Source organism: Salarias fasciatus, chromosome 7 (assembly GCF_902148845.1).
Source record: "Salarias fasciatus chromosome 7, fSalaFa1.1, whole genome shotgun sequence".
Classification (NCBI taxonomy): domain Eukaryota; kingdom Metazoa; phylum Chordata; class Actinopteri; order Blenniiformes; family Blenniidae; genus Salarias; species Salarias fasciatus.
The window spans coordinates 7,680,920-7,702,291 of NC_043751.1; the positions used below are offsets into that span (position 1 = coordinate 7,680,920).

A 21,372-nucleotide genomic window follows, 5' to 3' on the forward strand; every position below is an offset into this window, starting at 1 on the left:
AGGACCTTGTGATTGGACGTTTTGTTTCTTTCATCGGACTTTTTTTTTTTTTTTTTTCATCGAACTAAGTTGTTTATGTTGGTACTGTCTTCCTCTTTAACTCGATGGCTGTGGATATCTATTAACTCTTTTTTTTCCTTCAGGTTTTATCAGTCACTTTATTGTTAGAAAGGTTTTATATAAATGTGGATTGTTTGCGACTTTCATCAGAGTAACGGCGTTTTGATGGAGTGAAAGGAGGCTTCAGATCTGCTCGGCTTTCAGCAGACATGATGTTAGTAAGCTGAGATGTATTTTTTAAACCGCCTCCCACCAGTTTTATTTGTCGGAGCTTGTTTTTTTATAAGACATTTTCTCAGTAGTTTTTTTTTCTTTTTCTAAAGTCTTGCCAACTTTGTCTTAATTCCTTCTGTTGCTTTTGCTGTGTTTCCGTACACATGGTCGACCATATTGCAGTTTTTTAATCCTTTTTTCTCTGCTGGAGCTCTTCAATGTGTCTGTTAATTTCCTTTTTCAAGACTGACTCAGCAACATTGTTCACATGATCATCCATATTCAGAAACGGCTGTTTCACCCTAAATGAAAAAAAAAAAAAATCTTTCTTTCATGATGTTGATGAAATTATATCTGGAAAACTGGTCTATAGAAGCTCCAAGCCAAAGCAAAACACTACATAAAACATTAGTTCAGCAGCCATAGCAGAGGCTTTTATAAGTCATTCAGAAGAGGTTTAATTGTAATCTCTTCACCGGGAAGGCTGTCTGTGAAAGTCTGTTAAAACCTGGACACGAACTCTAGTTAGGAACTACTGATGTTTAACAGTGAAAGCTAGACGAGTCCAAACACTGTGAATATCTGCTGAAAGTGAGGCAGCGTTGTCAGGAAGCAGCTGTTCCAACACGCCTGCTCGCTCGCTGACGGATGGACCGCTTGACGAGAGACAGAGCGCTCCGCTGCCCGTCCGATGCTCCGGCACATGAACCGGAACTGGAGTCCACACACACCGACACACGCCTGGACAGTCCCCGCTCACACAACCCAAATTAAACAAGCAAGAAAACAAACGTTAATTTCCATGATATCTTCTGAAAGCTTGGTGGCGCCGCTACAGAGGAGCTGTGGAGCCACATGTTGCTCCGGAGCTGCAGGTGTCAGGTCACCTGGCCTAAACCTGATCCACCAGCCCACCGTCATGGCGCAGTGAGGAACGAGTGAAAAACGAGCGACTCCGGTCACTTTCAGTCACACAGCTCCACACATGAAGCCCACAGCAGCAAAACACAACCCGGCCAGTCTGCGCTTCTGTTCAACAGGAATGCTGAGTGGCTCATTCAGCTCTGAGAGCGTGACCGACACTCCCACACACTGCATCCGTGCACAGCCAAGCCTCTTTTTCCCTCTCTGTTGTTTGTGTCTGTGTGGGAGTCGGTGGCCTTTTAAAAAAAAAAAAAAAAGGCTGTTTTTTTTATCTATTTTTTTTTTATTATTTGTTTCCTCCATTCTGATGCTCAGCCAATATGAAAAATAAAGAAAACCCCCTCGTTCTGTCAGCGACTGGCTGCCATGGCTTCCTCCCTCTCCATCTCTCCTCCCGTCCCTTCCTCTCTTTATCGGCCCTTTATTTTCCAGTCTGAATCACTTCCTTCCTCTCCTGCGTTCCCTCTGCTTCACCCTGAAAATACTGGCTGCTCGCATTCACGGGAGCTCACAATGGGCGCAGTGGACGGATCCTTACAAACAGGCTCTCTCTTTGCCCCGGCGCTATTTTAGGGAGTCATTGTGCTCATAAAGATAAGCCTCGGCAGCCAGAGCACCAAAACACTCCAGATAAGGTGCGTTCTTCCAAACTCCCCACTGTACAAATTCAATTTACGTTGACAAACATCCAAATGGAGGCCACACATGCCTGTGTCTCAGTTTTCAACCTTTAAAGGGAAAATGGAGTGTCTCTACTCTGTTGAATGAAAATCGTGTTGCACAGAATATCAACATTCGGAGACAGTAGGGATTCCTGAAAACAGAAATGCAATCTTCCAAACTTCAAGGTTTTCCTAGACACCATCAAATGAAAAGAAAGAAAAAGAAAACGGCATGCTGGAACAGTGGATATGACAGCAGGAGGGAGACGGCAAAGGGGGGGGCACATAGATGAACGATAAGCCCAAAACCAGATAATGCAAATACAAAGATTCATAATGCAATAAGGAAGGGAAAGGGAAAATTAAAAAAAAGAAGAAAACAAAAAAAACAGGAGAGGGAACACTGACAGAGAAAACAACACAACCACTTCAGCCAAAAGTTATTCTCATGACATGCATCAAAAAACCAAAAAGAATATACAAGGCTGCTGTATATTCGCTCACGCTGGAACCAAAAAGCCACACCGACGGCAGACGAGGAGGATAAAGGAGGTGGACATGTGGCAAAGCGAGAGTACCTATTTATGGGAGGGTTGGCGCTGGACGGCGCCACACACTCACAGGGAGGGAGGGAGGTCCCGGTCATTCGGCCGGCCAATGGGAACAAGAGAGGGAAGAGGATCTGGTGAATAGGGGCGGGACGCTGCGCGGGGGCCGATTTGGTACAGTGTTCAAACTCCCGCCGTCCGCTATAGCTGGGCTGATGTTACAAATCCACTGCAGTCGGTTTGACTGTAACATTAGCTGAGCAGGGTTCAAGACTCATCCTCCACACAGAAGACCAGCTGATCCTCCCCTGAGGCTTTGCAGGTTTCTTTCTGTTGCTTCTACACTGATGTAGAAATGTGTCAAAATTAAAGTTAATTTCTAGAATTTGAAATGTTATTCTCACCATAATTTGAGCGAGCCCACTATATATTTGAGGTCCAGCTGCATGCGATCTATTCTTTAAAGCCTTTGAACAGTTTAATAAAAATCCACTCCGATCTGTAAGTTATAAAGCACACGGTGAACTGAGGCAAGATATTGTTAAGCTATAGTTCTTTCATTCAAATTTTAGGTTTGTCATGTGTTGTAAAAGGATTGTTTATCAAATGCAAAGTTTTTGATGATAAATTAACATTTTGCTGCACGAAAACAAAGACATGTCAAATTGTGCTTTTTGTAGCTCCTGAACTAAAATCAGTCTTACACTCCTGCTCAAGACGAATAGCTTGATTTCTCACAATAACAGTGTCTTCAATTGACTGTACTGTATTCGACACGATAGAAATAAATCTGAATATCAGTTTATATTGGAGTTTACTGCGTACTGCAACAGGGGGAATTCCAATGTTTTCTTAATTTCACCCAAAAAAAATTCAGGCATCTCCTACATTAAATTTAGAAAACTGATCAGGTTTAAATTGTATTAGTCATGCTAAATTTGTAGTACAACAGCTAAAGTGTTCATGTCACGGCTATTAATAATTCAGTTGTGCATCAATCACTTTGTTTCTCAAATGAAATGAAAAAAAAAGGTTTTCATCGATATTTTGGTGTAAAGTTTGTTGCTTAAATAAATATTTGGTTAATTTAAAAAGAGCATGATTGTGACAGAAACTGTCATTTTGTCTAAAGCTTTGATGAACAAGAGGATTAAAATGATCACCACTGCAAGGCTGTGAGGCGTGTTGAATCGGAGAAAAGGAAAAACAAACCATCTTGTTACTCATGAAAAGTGACTCTGCTTGCTATCAAAAACCAGGGGCTGCTGCGAGTGGAAACAAAGCGTAAATCCTGTATCAGAAAGAAGCAGTCATGTTTTTCTGAAACGGCAGGAGGGAAAATGTCGGTCACCGGCAGATGTTGTTTGCCCTCAGCTCTGATAAAAAAAAAGAAGAAAAAAAAACTAAAGCGAATCTAAATCCTGCAGAGCTGAATCTGTCTTTTAAAGGCGAGACTCTTTCTGGGACCCCGAGGAGGGAAAAAAAATCAAAAAGGTGAACGAAAACTTCTGAAACTTTGGATTTAAAAGAACAATCGTAGAGTTTACTCACCAACATGTCTAATTAAACAACAAAACCTTTTTGAAAACAAGTCGAAGCCTAGAGTTCAGGGACTCGCGCTTACATTAAGCCCACCTCTTAACTTCACACACGTCAGGCTCAAACTTTAAAACAAGCTGTTGCCTCCGGGAGCGGAGGAGCTTCGTGCCATTCCAGAGGCGATGTATGGCTCAATACAGAGGCTGACGGACGCCCAGCGGGAAACATGTCTGCAACAGGTGCAGCCTGGTCAATTTTAACCTTCAGTTATAGCAAATCTGATTGGCCATAACAGTAATTTCACAGAAAGTGAAAACAGACTTTTCGTGTCGAAGAGGCGAAACCACATTTGTGAGCGTTTAAGCCATAAATAAATCATCTTGGGAATGTGTTGCATGCTAGCAAACCTGCTGGTTGACATCTGACAGGTGCTGCAGGGATCTGCTGCAGTACAGCAGCTTTTTCAGGTACGACAGCGCCGCAAAGCTTATTCCCAAAGTCGGCAACGATGGAAACTTACCCAGCTTAAAATAGCAGGAGGTGTATACATTTTATCTCAAGTGGTCCCGGCGGGAATAAAGTCCATTATCTGTCTGCCGCAGTTCAGATATTTCAAACACGAGGCATACTTCATTCAGTCAGGGGAACATTAACCCAGTACTAACAGCTTGAATTTCAACTTATATGTTTAACCTCTTTGTTTGATTTGAGTGAATGACATGAACTTGAGAGTGACGGCTGTACTCAAGTATAAAGATTGAGGGAAAAAAAATCTGAGTTGTTTTTTTCATTTATTTCAGGTACAAACCTAAAAGCAGGTGTAACAGGTGGCTGGCTGCAGTCTCCAAAAAGGAAATCATTTAAAAAGAAGAATCCTAATGACATTAGCAGAGACATTAAAACAAGATGTAAATGAAGAGCAGCGTACCTTGAAGGCATACTTGCGGCTGATGTGATCCTCGGCTCCCACGAGTGAAATGACATAGCTGGGCAGCGGAATACTGCCGAGGACCGCTTCCTCTCTGCTGTCTGGGGGGGGGGAGAGGGAGACGGGAGAGTGAGATGACGCAGGGAGAAAGACAAGAGCGAGAGAGAGAGAGAGAGAGAGAGAGAGAGAGAGAGAGAGAGAGAGAGAGAGAGAGAGAGAGAGAGAGAGAGAAAGAAGTTTGAGTGAGGATGGGGTGAGATAAGATATGGAGGTAAGGACGGAGCGGGGGAATAAATATCACTCATCACCCACTAATTTCATCAATGCCTGCCACTGGTATCATTACACACACACACACACACAGCTGGCAGCCTGCCACCTTCCCTCAGTGTCGCTCACATGCTGCCATCAGACTGAACACACACTCCAGCACACACACACTTGCGGATGTAGTCGGTGTTTTTCTGCCCTCGGGCAGCTTTTCATCCACTGACATTAATTTCCTGCAGACTTATTTGTAGACAGAACTACTTCTTTAACCTGACGACCAGACACGGGGTCCAGGATCTCATTCCAAAAACAGACTTGCCGAGTGCTTGCATGGTATGTAGTATGTGTGTGTGTGTGTGTGTGTTCAACAATTACCACATCATAAAGCTCAGTAATGGGAGGGAAACGCTGGCGTGCAGCACCTGCCTGCGTGTTTTTGCATGTGCAGAGAGGTGATAAGGCGGTGTAGTGGATTACGGGGGTAATTGGTTAAAAATAATTCAAGGACCTTTGGAGGAGACATTCCCTAAATGGTGGGCGAGACAGCAGAGAGGTCTGTTTTATCACTCACACACACACACACACACACACACAGCGAGTGCAGCGGAGTGTGACAAATGGACTGAAATCACACACAAACAGCACAACAACGGGACAAGCTCTATTTTTTCCCCACCTAATAGCATTTAGTTTGGGGTTTGGGGAGAGAGAAGCTCCATCTATCAGCCAGGTCTGTGTTTAAACTGCGTCGTATAGTGGTGGGAAGAAAAAAGTCAGGAAACTTCTAGGAGCAGAAAGTGAACTCATGAGGGACACAGTGGAGTGAACTTCTGACTTTGAGAAAGCAGATCAACAGCAAGCCAACTTCCCACACCGAGTGTGTGAAGTTTTGAGATCCCAGAAAGGTTTGAAGTGTCTCGACGTGGTTGTGTTCGTGCATCTGCATGAGAGTTTGCATTTCATAATGACGCTCATTGTTTTACCCCTCTGGATTAAACTAATTTCAGTCATTTGTTTGTTTTATATGTGACAAATTCTGCCTCTACTTGCTTTAAGAGAGGTGCAGTGGTTGTGTGTATCTACTTATTTCCCCTCCCCCGTGTCATATTTCACTAAAAATCAAGATAAAAAAACTATGAATTTAATCAATTTAATTTAATTAAAATGCACATTTTTATTCGGGCTGTCAAAACTGATGCTTTAACATAGATTAATCATCATCATGATTAACATGATTAAAAACTTTAATGCAATTAACCCATCTGCTGCGCGGAATGACTGAAAAGCCCTGAAATGTCTCTGGCAACACGTTTCAGGCAGTTTGTCCAAGTAGATCTCTTTTCACTGAAGCACTTCCAGCTTAAAATACCACATGAACACCGTTAACAAGTTAGTCTATCTCAGCAGCTGTGTAGCTCAGCAGGGTGACATTAATGTGGATGAATGTTTAGTTATTCATTAATTCATGAATTGAGCGCATATATATTCTCTTCTTAAGTCTGTTTTCTCATGTTAAAAAGACGACAAACGAATGATTGTTAATCATTCTGATTAATTCTGATTGTTTTACAGAACTTTTTTTTGGACAAAATTGCATTATAAAATAATATAAAGTCAACAGTCACAAGTGTAAAAGGTAATATATATTTGCACGTTAACATCAAAATGCTGGATTTTAAAATTATTTAGGAATTCCATCATCAACCAAGTTCACCTTGCCATACACGAGAGCTGTTAGCTCTGCTTTGAATTTCAATATACATCAACGGCTCGACTTTTTACCCCTTTGAGAGAGAGATTAAAGACATTAGTGGATTGTTTGTGGAGCGACTGTTGGACCCCCCCGGCGCACCGCTCCTTGTTTCCTGCTCCGCCGGGCCGAGTAAGCGCAGCGTCTGGCTGACTGCTCGCCTAAAATCCTTCAAACTGAGATTTACGCTGGAGTTCAAAACAGTTAAAGGCTTAATTTACCGCAGACATAGTGGATGCCGCACAGCTGCTATGATGGAAGATGCAATATAACCTCCACAGCGATGCTGTGAGGAAGGGTGAAGGGAATTTGACACCTGTGGGATTAATATAGAGGCCGGGTTTATTTCAGATCAAGTCTACAGACAGATCTTCACCACTCAAATGGTAGAATTGTATGAGACTAATAAGAAGACCCTACCTCGTCTCTCTCTTTAATACAAGTGCAATCTATATTTTTTCTGTAATATTTGTAATCATGAATGCCACATGGGTCAAAATGAGTAAAATGACTTTCCTCAACTCATCAGCTGTGAAACCAAATTTATTTCAGAATCTGAAATAGTTTTGTGGACTTAAAAGAAAGGAAACAAAGGCCCGATCTGGGCCGGAACCCACTGGTTTCCCACGATGCAGCGGTCTGTGGCTGCGTTCAGATCATGAAACTAGTTCAGACCGGCGTTTCAGTCCGTCTCCGTCTGCTGCTCGAATGTGTCGACGCAACAGTTTTTAAACCTCCATATCTGAAGGGGATCAGCGGGACCGGAGCTTGTTTTCATCAAGTCGGAGCCGACAAGAGCAAACATGCTCCTGAATATCACCTACATGTTCAGCCGCGCTTAAAAATAAATAAATAAATAAATAAATAAATAAATAAACATGCAGTGCGCCGAATGTGACATTTGCAGCCTCATTTCCTCTCCGTGTTGGTTTAAATGGGCGATGACGAGGTGCTTTTCCACTTTCCTGAACTGTTTTGGGGCTGCGCTGTCTGTTCGGGCACAGCTTTAATTAGCTCGGCGGGGCCACGACTTGTTTACAGTCATTACGAGGAAAGGCCGGCGGTATAAATACGTCTCAAACCCCGTTCCCAGCTACCGGCAGACACGGGGTTGTCCAAACAGCTGCCCCACGCTCTCAAAATGAAAATAAGTGATGTTCGCAGAGCAAAGAGTTTCCAGATAACTGCGCGGTTGGTTTAAATGGAATTAGGGAATGGCTGTTGTGTCGCACAGCTGTGCCTGTGTTCACATAACAAATAACAGTTTTCTTCTGGGCGCTGCCAGTTTTTATGCACAAATTTAGAGATTCTTCCTCCCATGTTCTTAATAAATGATGCCGGGGGATCTAATCAGTTTAACTTCAGGTTATTCCAGAGATTCAGTTGCTTCGTTTTCATTCTCGCTAATCAGTGGATGATAATCTGGATGTACCATCTCGTTTTCTGTAAACATCAGGCTGCTGATCGACACGGAAAATCACTCTTTATCATTTGATAAGCCATTGTAGAGATTGTTTTGTTTGAAAGATGATGAAACCAAATGCTGCTGATTGATTTTCTGTGAATCAACTCACAGATTAATCAGACCTGTGTCTGATTGTTCAAGTCAGTCTCGCCTGCTGACAACAATATCGCTGCCATATGATCACATTTTCATTTGTAAAGAAACAAGCTCTGCAGGCCCGACAGAAACTCAGACTAATAAAGTCATAATGTCAGAAAAAAAAAAAAAAACGTTTGGCTGTTTGTAATAATAAAAGATGAAGGGAGGAGATACACGTTGCTGTAGTGGATCAGCTGCTCAGAGGAGCAAAGTCGAAGCGAAGGAAGAAAACAAATGAGAGACGGAACTGATTTCACCCTGGTGTGGAGGTGAGCGACGAGTCGAGCGTCCCAACAGGTTTAGAGATCGGAGATGAAGACATTCAGAGGGCAGCAGTGAAGCAGCTCTAGTTGTGTGCTCATACAAACGTTCAGGCTCTCTTCTTGTTCGACTTGTGGAGTGTGTGTGTGTGTGTGTGTGTGTGTGTGTCCTTTTTCTTCTTTCCCAGTGAAATAAGCTCAGCAGTTAAGTTAGCCTATAAGACTACATGCTAGGCAGTGTGGGACTATAGTGTGTCAGCTAACTGATGCCTACTGTAATGGATGGAACGACTTGTTATTGATGCCTTACTTTTTTTTTTCCAACAAATTTTACCAAATGTATCCATGTTTGCGCACAGAGCTTAAATGAGACTTAAAAATGTAAAAGCAGAGAGGAAAATGTACGGAATGCCTTCAAGAAAGAGGACTGTGCAGCAGCGCTATGAAACATCTGTATAAATATTCACACAAGTGGAGGAATGGGACCGTCAATACTTCAGTGAGACACCTGTAGGAATCTAACATCTGTCACAGAAGGCGGCGTTCTCATTATGACTTTTACTGTTTGTTGTTCTCCTTCCAGTCTGACTGGCTGAATATGAAAAGAACACAGGGAAACACTAAAGCTGCACTTCATGGAAGCTCCGAATCTCATCACACAAACGCTGACCTTTGTAGTAGAAGAGACAGAAATCAGCCAGGACGAACCACTTCCTCTTCCAGAGACGCATCCCAGAGCTGTCCTGCAGGGAGAAAGAGGTGTGAGGCCTGAAGTTAAGCACAGATGAATAATGAGATGGAAAGTAGCACAAACCGGAGGAGATAACGAGAAGGACGAGAGAGCGAACTGAAATAGAAAGAGAGAGGGAGGTAATGAGAAAGATGAAGGAAGAGGCCGAGGTGGGGGCGGCAGGGGGCGGCGGGGAAATGAGAGGGAAAGTGAGCTGGACGGGAGCGGATACAGAGGCTGAACAGGAACAGAGAGCGAGGCCAGGAGCCGTCGTTTTTCCTCGTTGTCAGACGTGCTCCGCCTGCCACGGCCGCTTCGCCGGCCGCTCCGTCTTCTCACGCTCACTGGCTGGAAATACGACCGTTTAGAGGAGGAGAGGAAAAGATGAATCCACCTCAAACAGAGGGACACGCTCGCTCGCTCGCTCCTGGCCTGAAGATGTATGAACCTGTATGTAACTGCAGCTTGTAAGCACACTTCTGTGTGTGTGTGTGTGTGTGTGTGTGTGTGTGTGTGTGTGTGTGTGTGTGTGTGTGTGTGTGTGTGTGTGTGAGCCTCTTCAGGTGGCCATTAAAGTGTAATTGCTGTGCAGAAGCGTCACTCGCTGTTCGTCTTGCTCAGAGGCCTTCCGATGGGACGGCGCCAGCAACCGGGGATATTTTAAGTACAACTTCACGTAAACAAAAAAGTGTGTCTGTGATTAACAGCAGGTGCTTCTTATTGCCAAGATAAATAAATCAACAGATGATAAAAGCAGGTCGCCGAAGGAAATGTTACAGGAGCAACAAATCATCGAGGCAGCAGGACGGTTCATCAGTTCAAGCTGCAGAACCTGCTTCTTCAAGGATCCAGTGACTTGATGGGAGGAAAACTCACAAACCAGCTCCTAATCATGGGTCAACAAACACATCAGGATTTTAAATATCACAGATCAGAGAGTATAAATTTTATAAATCGGACTGGGACATCCCAAGAAGATAGACATGAATGTTTGTATGAGGGGGAGTGAGATGGAAACTGTAAGATCAGAGAGAGAGTAACGGGCTTTTTTCACATTTTGTTAGCAGTTGTCAGGCAGACGTCTTTTCTACTCTGCACTGTGACTCAGAGCATCTCATGACATTCCTGCTGAAATAACTGATGGTGAACTGTGGTGAGCACTCTCACACAGCAGAGCAAGTCAACATCGCGTCTGGATCTGCAGACCTGCGGCTGTACTGATGCGAACAGGCTTGATATCCCTCCGCCTCCAGCAGTAAGGCCTTACTTTCTCTCCTCTCGGTGTTTAGAGGAGCACACACCCGGACTCAGACCAGGTGGTTTAACCTGAAGCTGAGGGAGGACGACGGGCGGCTGGAAGTGACTCAGCTGGCTCAGTGTTCGTGACTGCATTGAAAACATTTCACGGATTAGTTTGGAGTTCAGCCCGAGGCTGTTTGTATTAAATGATCCAGTAATGACAGTGAATTGTAAAGCAGCAGACTTCACTGGCGAGGTGTGTTCCAGGAGAGCAGAGCTGGATGAGCTGTCGGCGGCGGCAGCACCGGGACGTTTATGGCCAGATGTGGCAGAACGTGCGTGAGCCTCCTGACCTGTTTGTACAGCCATCCTCGCACCACCACGGGGACGTTGGGGTTCCTCTTGATGGACTGCTCCCTCTTCCCGAAGCTGTGCACCTTCCCACTGGAGCGCGAACCCTGCAACACATAAACAAAGGTGTTATTACTAATCAATAATCAGCTGATTAAACCAGTGGGACAGGTTTGAACCTGAGTCAAAGCTCTGAAGGTTATCTTTTACCTTCTGAGAGAGAAAACTAATCCTGCAAGGAAACTGTGGTTGCATCAGCTTTGACAAACTGCGAGGCGTCTCTTTTGTGAGCCTATATTTGGAAATAGGTTGTCTGTGCTTCATCAGACCATTCAATCTTACTTACAACACCAGCGGACGGACCTTCACCCCCACCCATTATCTCCTCTCGGGCACCTCTCCTTTTCTGCCCCAGTTGTTACATAATTACAGCCATTATTTGAGAACAATTTTCCAGTGGCTCTCCGAGCCGCTGATGGCCTCTGCAGCTGTGACGGTTGTCGGCCATTGACAAAGCGTCTTTGGAGTGGGGTGGCAGGGGGCCCGCGACCTCCGGGTCAGCCAGACACACACCTGCCTGGAAACACCGGCTACTGGACCTGAACGGCGGCCATCAAAGGGAGCCAGGCGGTAACTCCGCGAATGCTTCACTGTCAGCAGCGCCGCGCTCGTGTCTAAACCTGGGAGCCGAATGCACTGCGCTGGACAAACACTCCGTCCAAAAATAGTCTGAAAGGTTCAAGTGGGAAACACTGAATCTGCAGCCTCACTCATTTTAAGGTGACCTCGAGAATCGCCTGTAATACAGCCACAATATTTCAGTTCAGGTTTCAGTGATTAAAAAACTTATCCAAATCCAAATCCAAATAGTACAATATATTTCTATTAGTTTTATTAATTACTATGATTATATAATTATTTCTATTGATTCATTAATTATATATTTCTCCCCAAATGCAACAACGTTAAGGGAAAAAAAGAAAAATGCATTTATTATTTCTCATAACTCTGGCTTTACTTGACCTATCAAAACAACACAAATGAGCTGCTCTAAGAGAACCTGAACCAGGCACAGAGAAAAATGTCATTTCAAAAAAATCTCAGGAGCCACATCTGCGAGTCTTCCCGTTCATTGTCAAATTCATTTCAGTACAATAAAGCACAATTTGATCTCAGTTGGGTCAATAAAATAACAACAAAAATGTCTGAGTGTGTAGCAGAGGAAAGAACACTTCGCATTACACTGACTCCTGAAACAATCAATGTTTCTCTGCTCATGCAAAACTCAAGTGCTGAAGCCACATATGCAACTTCTGAAAGAACAACGATCTTAGTGTAAGTAATTACAGTATGGCGAAATGCTAAACTGTGCTGATACCAGAGCCTTCAGAGTAATTACTGAACACGACAGGATTCAAAGGGGAGCAACTCTGACAGATGACAGAAAGAAAACAAGCATCCTGACAGGCCGAGCAGCGTTTAACACTTTGGTAGTAATTCATAATGTTCCAGCCAAATGAGCTGGAATCCTGCCAACTGTATAAATATACATCTGAGACGCTCATGTCAATTTGTCGCTCATTACACACACAAGAAAGAGATGGGCGCCGGCGCCACCATGTCAACAAACCGTGACATCCCTGTATCACTGCTGCGTTTGTGTCTGCCTGCCGCATGCGCCGGCATTCACACTTATAAACTCCGCACATATTCATGAAATCTCATTACAGCGCTCTCTATTGTGAAGCCGCAGAAGGAAATCTGCTCCCCGAGGCGCCGCACGCGCACACACACATACACACACACACACACACACACACACACACTCACACTCACAGCCACCTCCCTCTCTGCTATGATCAAATATGTGGTGTGACGGCTCCGTCAGGGTGTGTGTGGACTGGCAGGAGCCCCGGGAGGCTTCCGCAGCAGGAAAATGGCAAACACACGGGCTAATTAGCAGGAAGCTGGCCGGCCAAGCGTGACGCAAAGACGCAGAGCGACTGTCACCACCGAGTCCCTCGTCTGTAAACACACACGGCGTGGACGTCTCTGCATGTAGCGTGTGTTTGTGTGCGAGATGAGATGCGGCGGTCTATTTATAGGCCGGGGGTAATTTTGTGAGAGGAGCCGAGGTCCCAGCAGCACAGTGGCACTCTGTCTTGTAGGTGAGTGACTTTGAGTCAAAGCAGCGTTTTGTTATGCGAGCGGAAGGCGATTACACGACCTGAGAGACGGGAGAAGCCTTTTTTTTCAGGCCTGGAAGCTGCAGCTTCAAATCCCAAGACAGACACCATCTATCTGACAGGGGCCGGTAATTAAACAACAGTAGAGCCTCCTTCACGCCAGCTGAGATGCACCAACACTCCAGAACGAATAGACAGGCTGTTACTGAGAGTCTGATCAGCTGCTACAAGCAGCGGAAAACTGTATTTGTTTGTGTTTTGTATGTCCGTCTACACAAAAATGGTGTTCGGCGTCACTGAAAGGTGGAACTTTCAGAAAACCCTGCGACTCCGTCTGCATGTAGACGGAGGCAGAAGCAGTTTGACTCCCAGTCCACATTCTCCTGGGACTCTGTTTCAAAACGTGTGCGTAAACGCAACACTTTCCTCAAACATAAACAAAGAAAGGGTGTGTTTTCACATATCCTACAGCTGCCCATGAAGACTTGGATTCAGGAGGTACTCTACTAAAGACACAACCGGCTCCCACAATGCTTCAGCTGAACTCAGTGAGACAGAACGCATGTTGGTTTTTCCCTGCTGAGAACTCGGAGATGTCCAAACAGCTGCAGGAGCTCTTCCGTCATGCGCCTCAGTTACAGCTGCAGGGAGTCCGTCCCCTCTGTGCTGCATTTAGACTTCGATCACACTCCACTTAAATTACAATTGTACATCTGCAGCAAACCAAGACCTGTGTTTCAGAAGGACTCTTGATGACTTGAAGCGCTCACGCCTCCACCGGCACCAGGGTTCGCTTCAGGCAGACCAAACCTGTCATCTTGCACACTAAATTGAAAAAGCAGAAACTGGGACCCAGCAGCATCTCCACAATGAAACCATGATAAATCCCGGAGAAGCTGTGTAGGCTGGTAATGTACACTGCACCACCACAACACAGACGCTTATCGGGGAATTATGATATGACTCGTGGGGAGAATAAGACGATTTGTGTCCCGGTGCTCCTTCTGATGTGTCGTCAGAAGCAGAATGGATGTTACTCACTGAAAATGTGATTCATTTCATGACAGTGTTGTGGTATGGGAGGCGGGGGATCCGCGTGACTCATGCTTCCTCTGAGACGCCCTGCTTTTTGTCAGGAGCTCTTCTTGTCAGAGTTGGCTTTCTGCGCAATTTTCCTGCTGTTTGATGGCAGGAGGTGATGAGCCCCGGCACCTGGGAGGGCTGCGGGCCGGGGAGAGGGAGCGCAGAGGCGTCGTGATGGATACCCTGTCATCCCCGCCACGCACCCGACGGCACACGCTCCGTCTGGGCCCCGCCTCACCTGTTGATGGGGCAGGACGGGGTTTCACGCCGCGGTGGCGCAGTGTGCGCGCAGGTGTGCAAGTGAGTGGGAGAGAGACAGAAATATGGAGGGGGAAAAAAAAGCAGCGGCGACATCTTTATGTTGCCTGGAACCACAGCGAGCAGCCGACAGGAGATTGGTATTCGGGACCTCATATTGAAATTCATCAGGCTTTCCCGTGCCGAGCTGCTCGAGCAGACTTTTGGCAGGAAAACGCCTGAGCCAATGACAGCTTGAAGGTCAAACAGAGGGAGCGGAAAGAGAAGTGAAGGCTCTGCAACATGCATAATTACGCCCTGTTTTATGGCGCCTATCACAGATATGAATATTCGTGTGGGATGTGCTGCAGAAATTCAGCATCGAGGTCTTGAATGCGAAAACGCTCCTCACGATTTAAATAGTGCACATCCACAGCCGAGTGTTGAGAATACCGTACAGCGGGGACAGTAATAAACACGCCGCCGTCAGCAGCATAATGGGTCCTAATCAATCAGGGCTCTGTACAGGTCACCTGCCTAAAGGTCAGCACAGAGAGCCAGCGACGAGGACGACCTCAGTGCGTTTGTTGATGTGGTGATCTGGTGTTCAGTAAGAGAAAGTTCTCTAACTAACCGTTTAGTAACTTGACAAAATACAGAATCTTCCTTCATGTTTTATCCTAAAAACTCCCATTTTAACTCTTTATGTTGTCTTGTTTTGTTTGTTTTATGCTAATTTGCATTGTAAGCTTTGTTATCAATTCTCCCCTAGTGGCTGGTCAAGGTACTGCAGGTCTGACTGCATCCAGAGTGGAGCGCAAGAAGAGAAAACATTTTAAAACTTACATTCAATAATGAAAATTAGCACAATGAAATTGTCATTTTTTGACAAAAGAAATCTATAAGAATATGAGTAAAAGAATGTTTTCACAAAAAAAAAAAAAATGGCAGATGTTACTTTCAGATGCCAAAGAGCATTCCTACAAAGTTTCAACAGATTCTGAGAAGGTAAAGCTACTGACATCCCCTGATCTCGCTGCGTTTTGACCTTCCAACATCAATTAGACAACTTCTCTTAATGAAAAAGGGAAATCCAACCTTGGAGGCAGAAGTGGTGTCCACAGTGGAGGAGGTGATGGCAGTGGAGGCTTCGCTGACAGTGGTGCTGGAGAGCTGCTCACCCAACGGTTTGGACATCATGCGAGCGCCCTGTGGCCTACAGACACACACAAACACACACACATACACAGCAGAGTTAATATAAGGAGCAGTTTCGAGGTTTGGTCTTTTTGGGAGCTGGGGGGAAATCCTGCAGAGTGAGTTTAGTCTTGACCTTCTTTGACTTTTCCCTGCTTGCTGCTCCTCAGACATGAAGCAGGACGTCTCACTCAGAGAGCCGCTCTCTGCTGCTGTTGTTCAGCAGTGGGGCTCAGAGCGACACCACACAGGGCGGGGTTCACTTCAGCCACTGTGACCTTTACAGCAAAGTCACGTATCAGAGGAGAATGAAGGGAAGTTTGGTTTGGTTCCAGTTTCCCCAATCTTTCACACGGCCACAATGTCAGTCTGACATCTTAAGAAGTTGAAGTTTGAAGCAGCGACTTGTGATTTTAAAATGAGTAGAACACACACGAGGTGCTCTATTGACATCTGACACATTGTATTCCAATTTATTAGTGTCTGAGTTTGTGTTTAATTCAAAGGGGGGGGACACATATAATGCTGTGAGGACGCCAGATTTACTGAGTGAAGCCGAGAGTTGAATGACCCCGAGACAGGAAGTCTTCAATTCTCTGCCTGCAGTCACACCTCGAAGGGCAGTGAATGAAAATCCTTCCACCGGGTGCTCCGGGGCACCCACAAAACCTTTATTTTATTCTTTTGTCCCCTCAGGCTGGCAAAGATCTACTGCCTTACACGGAGTTTCACAGCACGGGGCAGATAAAATAGACCTAAGACGAGATGCACGCCGGAAAGAAAACACAGAATACTGCAGACCGAGATGTTTTTACAACTTTTATCCAAATGTGATGTAAAGACTGGAGTCAAATGTCTAAAACAAACTTTTTAAAAACGTGCTGAATCTGTCTCCGTACAGACGACACCGGAAGCAGGTTGAAGTCAGACACGGCCGTACAAACAGAGCTGCATCGGCCACGGAGAAAAGAACCGCGAACAGCCGAGTTTCTGCACGACTCCGTGTTTGAGCCCGTTTCCACAAAGCGACTTCGGCTTCTTTAAATATGCAGTAAGAGGTTTAATGAGTCATTTCTCTGAGTGAAGGACACCGCTAACAATGAAAGAAGCAGAGACAGTTCAGGCTCCAGCCGCTTGAGCTTCTCCCAGTGGTATATTCATTTATTTAGAAAGCTCAGAGTAAAATTTACCAGACTTCATGAAGCCACGGCTGCAGACAAGAGCTGTTAATAAAATATCATCAGCTCTTCTTTTTTTTTTTTTTTTTGCCCCCCTGGTAATTTTCCTCTGTTATGCTGCAAATTTCAAACAGAGCCAAAGTACTGGATATGATGTTCTTATTTATTTTTCAGACGGGCTGCAAGTTGTGGATGATTTTCAGTTGCTAAGGATACAAGTACAGCTTGAGGTCTCCATTCATTATACAGCTGCACAGCTTCAAACGCAGCTCAGTGCCAATCGTTAATCCAAAAGGGTTTTTTTTTTTTTGTTGTTGTTGTTTTTGTTTTCTTCAACTCTACACGGTTTTAGTAATTCTATCTTCATTGTACATCACCGAAGGTGCAGTGTGTTCTGGCAAGTGCGAAACACTACGAAATACATTTTTTTTGGGTAAACTAACGGAAAGTTGCAGACACCTTTGCTGAGTTCCCAGATTATATTTCAACTCCAGAAAAAATCTGTTTTCCTCTCAGAACAGGCACAGCCTGAACCACAATACGTCCATCCATCTTTTTATATCGCTTTATATAGACGGGCGGAGTCAAGCATGAGGCCCGTGGGCCGGGAAACGGCCCACAAGAGGCTCCAATGTGAGAAATCCGGTCGAGAAACGACCAGTTGAAGTTGAGTCTTGATGAAATGCGACTCAGCCGTCTGCAGTCTGAGTCCGCTTTTGCATGAAGACGGCTCCCTTATTGCTGCCGTCCCAGCATCAGCCAGACAGATGAGACTCTTCTTTTTCCCTTTAACTGTCGACGGCCCGACACCGACACAGAGTGTAATGTATCCCTTCATCCAAGATAATTACCGAGTCCCACATTTCTCTCTGACACACACTCTCTAAATAAACCACAAACTTTAAACCTCTACACACATTTGCATGTCAAAGAGGTTTCCCGTCACGGGGAAAAAAAAAAATTAGTGAGACAACTCGGAGATGCGTGAGTCTTCAGTTTTTGTCTCCATCCTCTGTGATTCAGATGGCGGCACTCTCCGCTGTGCCCTCCGTCACTCCGGCACACTCAGTACATCAGCAGCTCCCATCTGCAGATGCTTGCTTTCAATCCGTTCGCTGTGGTGTGGGAGGCTTGAAAGAGCCAGATAGACATTAGCTCTCATTTGGCCGTCAAGAGAATTTCATGCAAACTTTTTCAGGTCAAGAACTCAAACATGCCAGTTCGATGCATTTTCTTCAAAGAGAGAGTAAAAAATAATGAATTCCAAATCTTGAATCGGAGTGATTTTTTTTTTTTTAAATAACTCTGGTATTGGGGGAAGTCATTGTTCTTTAATTGAAAGCTTAAATTGGACATAATCTCAGTTCTCCAGTGATAAGAACGTGAACACAAACTTGGCTCAAGTGCAATAAAAGCTAAATTTTTATATTTTCAACGGGCTTTCTTTGTCACGCTGTAATTTCCTGATCAAGACAAAGACTTAAGTGCAGCTTTTTGTCAAATATTTGCAATTTATTCAGCCTTTTGATATGTCAGTGTTCAGAAAGAAAAACCTCCTGGGGCATAAAAGAGTGTTTCTGACCCTTTTGCTGAGGCAAAGATCTGCAGAGAGAATAAAAAAAGCTATGAAACAAAGAAAACAGAGTTTGTCATTTGTTGATTAAAAAGAAAAAAAAAGCTTTTATTTACAACAAAGGCAAAATGAGGCCACTATTTCCCTGCGCATTTCTCCTACCTGCCTAAAACTAATTCTGCCCGACGTCTGCAACCCGATGTTCTGCAGGAGTTCAGCTTCCTTGAAGAAGAAGAGGGCGGCGATCAGAGGGAGGCGCTACCGAACCTCAGCCTGCAGCGACAAGGTGTCGACCTCTCTTTTCTGTGAATTAATCGATACGTGGCACGGCTCCCGCAGGTCCAGGGCCACACTGGCTACTTATTCACTTGAAAGGCTTTTGAGAAGACGAGGTCACGCTGGTATTCTGTTTACCTCTTCACGGCCAACGGGGAGATAAAGGTGGATTGAAAACAAGAGAGACTGGTGGTAAAATAAAGAGGGGCTGCGAAACAGAAGGACGAGAGAGAGAGAGAGAGAGAGAGAGAAACACCTGCCACAAAGAGTAAAGAAACTAGAAGGGAAATCATTGAGTCTTCTGTAGTGACGACAGCTCTCTGACTGAACTATGTGAGGAAAAGATGAACCTGAAGAGACTCTGTCACACTCCTTTAAATCAGTTCAGAGTCTGTGTGAGACGATCCAAGCACTGCTTTTAATAAGAAAATGGACGAGAAAGAGTTCATGTCACGATTGATTTATGGCAGCGCAAAACCTGAGATCAGGGTCTGGATTTTCTAGTTCTAGGTCTGAAAAGATCTGAATCAGGATCTATATTTTCCTGAGCCCACACCAGAATGATCCAGACCTGGAGCAGCATTTTTTTTTTCCAGCAACAGTTCATTAGCTTTCTGTTAAGCAGTGAAGAGTCGCTCAGTGCGCAGCGCTTTGATCGAAGGCGCTTCTTCAGGTTATGAAAACAAACCACACACGTTGGACCACATATTAATACTAAATTTGCACATCAGACATTGTGCGGTGTCAGTCGTTACGGTGAATATGAATCGACGGCACAATGAAAGGCAGCACAATTAAAGATGTAAGAAGAGAAAGGCATAATAAAAATAAAGCAATCATGCACATCAGTGGCTGTGAATGAAGTCTGGGAGCTTGGACGCCTCCTCTGCTTGGCGGAGACTGAATGCGAGCAGTGAAGCAGGAGTCATTGCTTTCAAGTTGAAGTGTTCCTCCTCAGGAGGACGACGGCAAGTTGGAGCTGCGAGAGATTTATAATTCTGAAAACACTGCGGTGTTGTCCTGAGAGCCTCCTGTCAGCTCCTCACATCTCATCTTTTAAATTAGCTTCCTTTGTGTTGCGTCTGCTCTTGGATCCTGACCTGTGTTGGAAATAGACACCAGGTGGCCTCTCCTCTTGTTTTCACTTCAATCCATCTCGAAAACAAACATCTTCTGAGTCCTGGTCACAATGTGATAAAGTCACAGTGGCGTTCCTGACTTCTGGATATTTAAACAGATGCAGAGCCGGGATGCGAGGGAGCAGCAACTAACGACCCAACCCAAAAACTATTCTTTGAAGTAACTTCAAAAGCCGAAAGCCTGAAAATAGAGTGTAAAGCTCCTCCTCACAAAGCTATCATCAAAAGAAATACTCGGACATGTTAGCAGACATCTCTAATGATGAGTCAAACAGGCACTCGGTGTTCGGGGGAATCTTCCAGTGAATGCAGATTCATGGCTTTGATGGAAACACGTGATATAATCATGAACATCAGAAAAAGAGATGGAAACAATCAAAACAGAGATGCAGGATATCGGATATAGTTACGTTGAGCTAGACCCAGAGACCGACATGCTGATGATGGGCAAATAAACTCAATAAGAGTCCAGAGTACAACTTCCTTTCAAGAATTCCAAGATTAAAAAAAAAAAGGACAATCCTTCAATTCCATGAAGAGAGGCTGATTTTTCTGTATGAAAATGAGCATCTCTTTCACACTGTTAAAAAGCAGAGATGCTTGTTTTCACACTTCTTGTCTAAGACGTTGGAGACACCACCGAAGGTACCCAAGTGTTACATGGACCAGAACCAGGAAGTGACCCAAGTTTATCAGCAGATACCCATGTGCTCATATCATGCACCCCTCATTCACAGACTCTCCCAGGAACCAACATATCATGGAGTGATGCATATTAATCTCACTCTGCAATACGAGCCACAAGTCAGCAGTGAACCTCCACGATGGGCTGCAGGGCTTTTATTATCCGCTCATCAGACACGCAGTTTGACCCCACTTAGAAAAACTGAGAGAAAAAGAATGAAATGAACAGAGAAGCCGTGTAGATTTAATTGCATAGCGGGGGAAAAAAAAAAAAAGAATTGTTATAAAGATTCTGACATTTTAGCACGAGACATTTCCTGTATCTTAATGACACCGCTCACAAGAAAACGAAAAAGAGGGGAAAAAGTCACTTAACGCACTTCACACTCCCACAGCGCCGGCCACACAAAAACACTCACACAGCAGGAAACTAAATATGTTGAAAATCAACAGCTCCGGCAGCCCACACAGCTGACATTTAAATACAGTCAGATTCCCATCCTTCAGCGGGTTTTCTGGAGACTAAAGCTCTCAGAAATGTTACAATAAATTACGTGTGAAGGGGGGGAAAAAAAATGCCACCGCCTCATTCACTCTCCAAACAAACAGCAGAGATCATTATTTCAGCGCCGCTACGTCGTTAAACTCCAAATTCCCCCAAAGAGTTTTACATGAGGAACAGTGGAAAAAGAACATCAAGCCTGTTTGAGGACAGCCGGCGTTCCTGATAAGAGACGTTCGC

The 21,372-nt window shown here is 44.7% G+C and overlaps 1 protein-coding gene across 2 annotated transcripts in view; it reads right to left on the bottom strand.

Moving 5' to 3' along the window:
* Positions 1–21,372, bottom strand: part of LOC115391807 (pleckstrin homology domain-containing family A member 7-like) — an 82,852-nt gene that overhangs the window by 26,299 nt on the left and 35,181 nt on the right. For both annotated transcript variants that reach the window (XM_030096161.1, XM_030096162.1), the window contains exons 3-6: positions 15,682–15,799; positions 11,080–11,184; positions 9,428–9,500; positions 4,875–4,975 (exon numbers count right to left, since the gene is read on the bottom strand). In XM_030096161.1, coding sequence (XP_029952021.1) covers positions 4,875–4,975; positions 9,428–9,500; positions 11,080–11,184; positions 15,682–15,799 — 397 coding nt within the window. The remainder of the gene's footprint in view (positions 1–4,874; positions 4,976–9,427; positions 9,501–11,079; positions 11,185–15,681; positions 15,800–21,372) is intronic.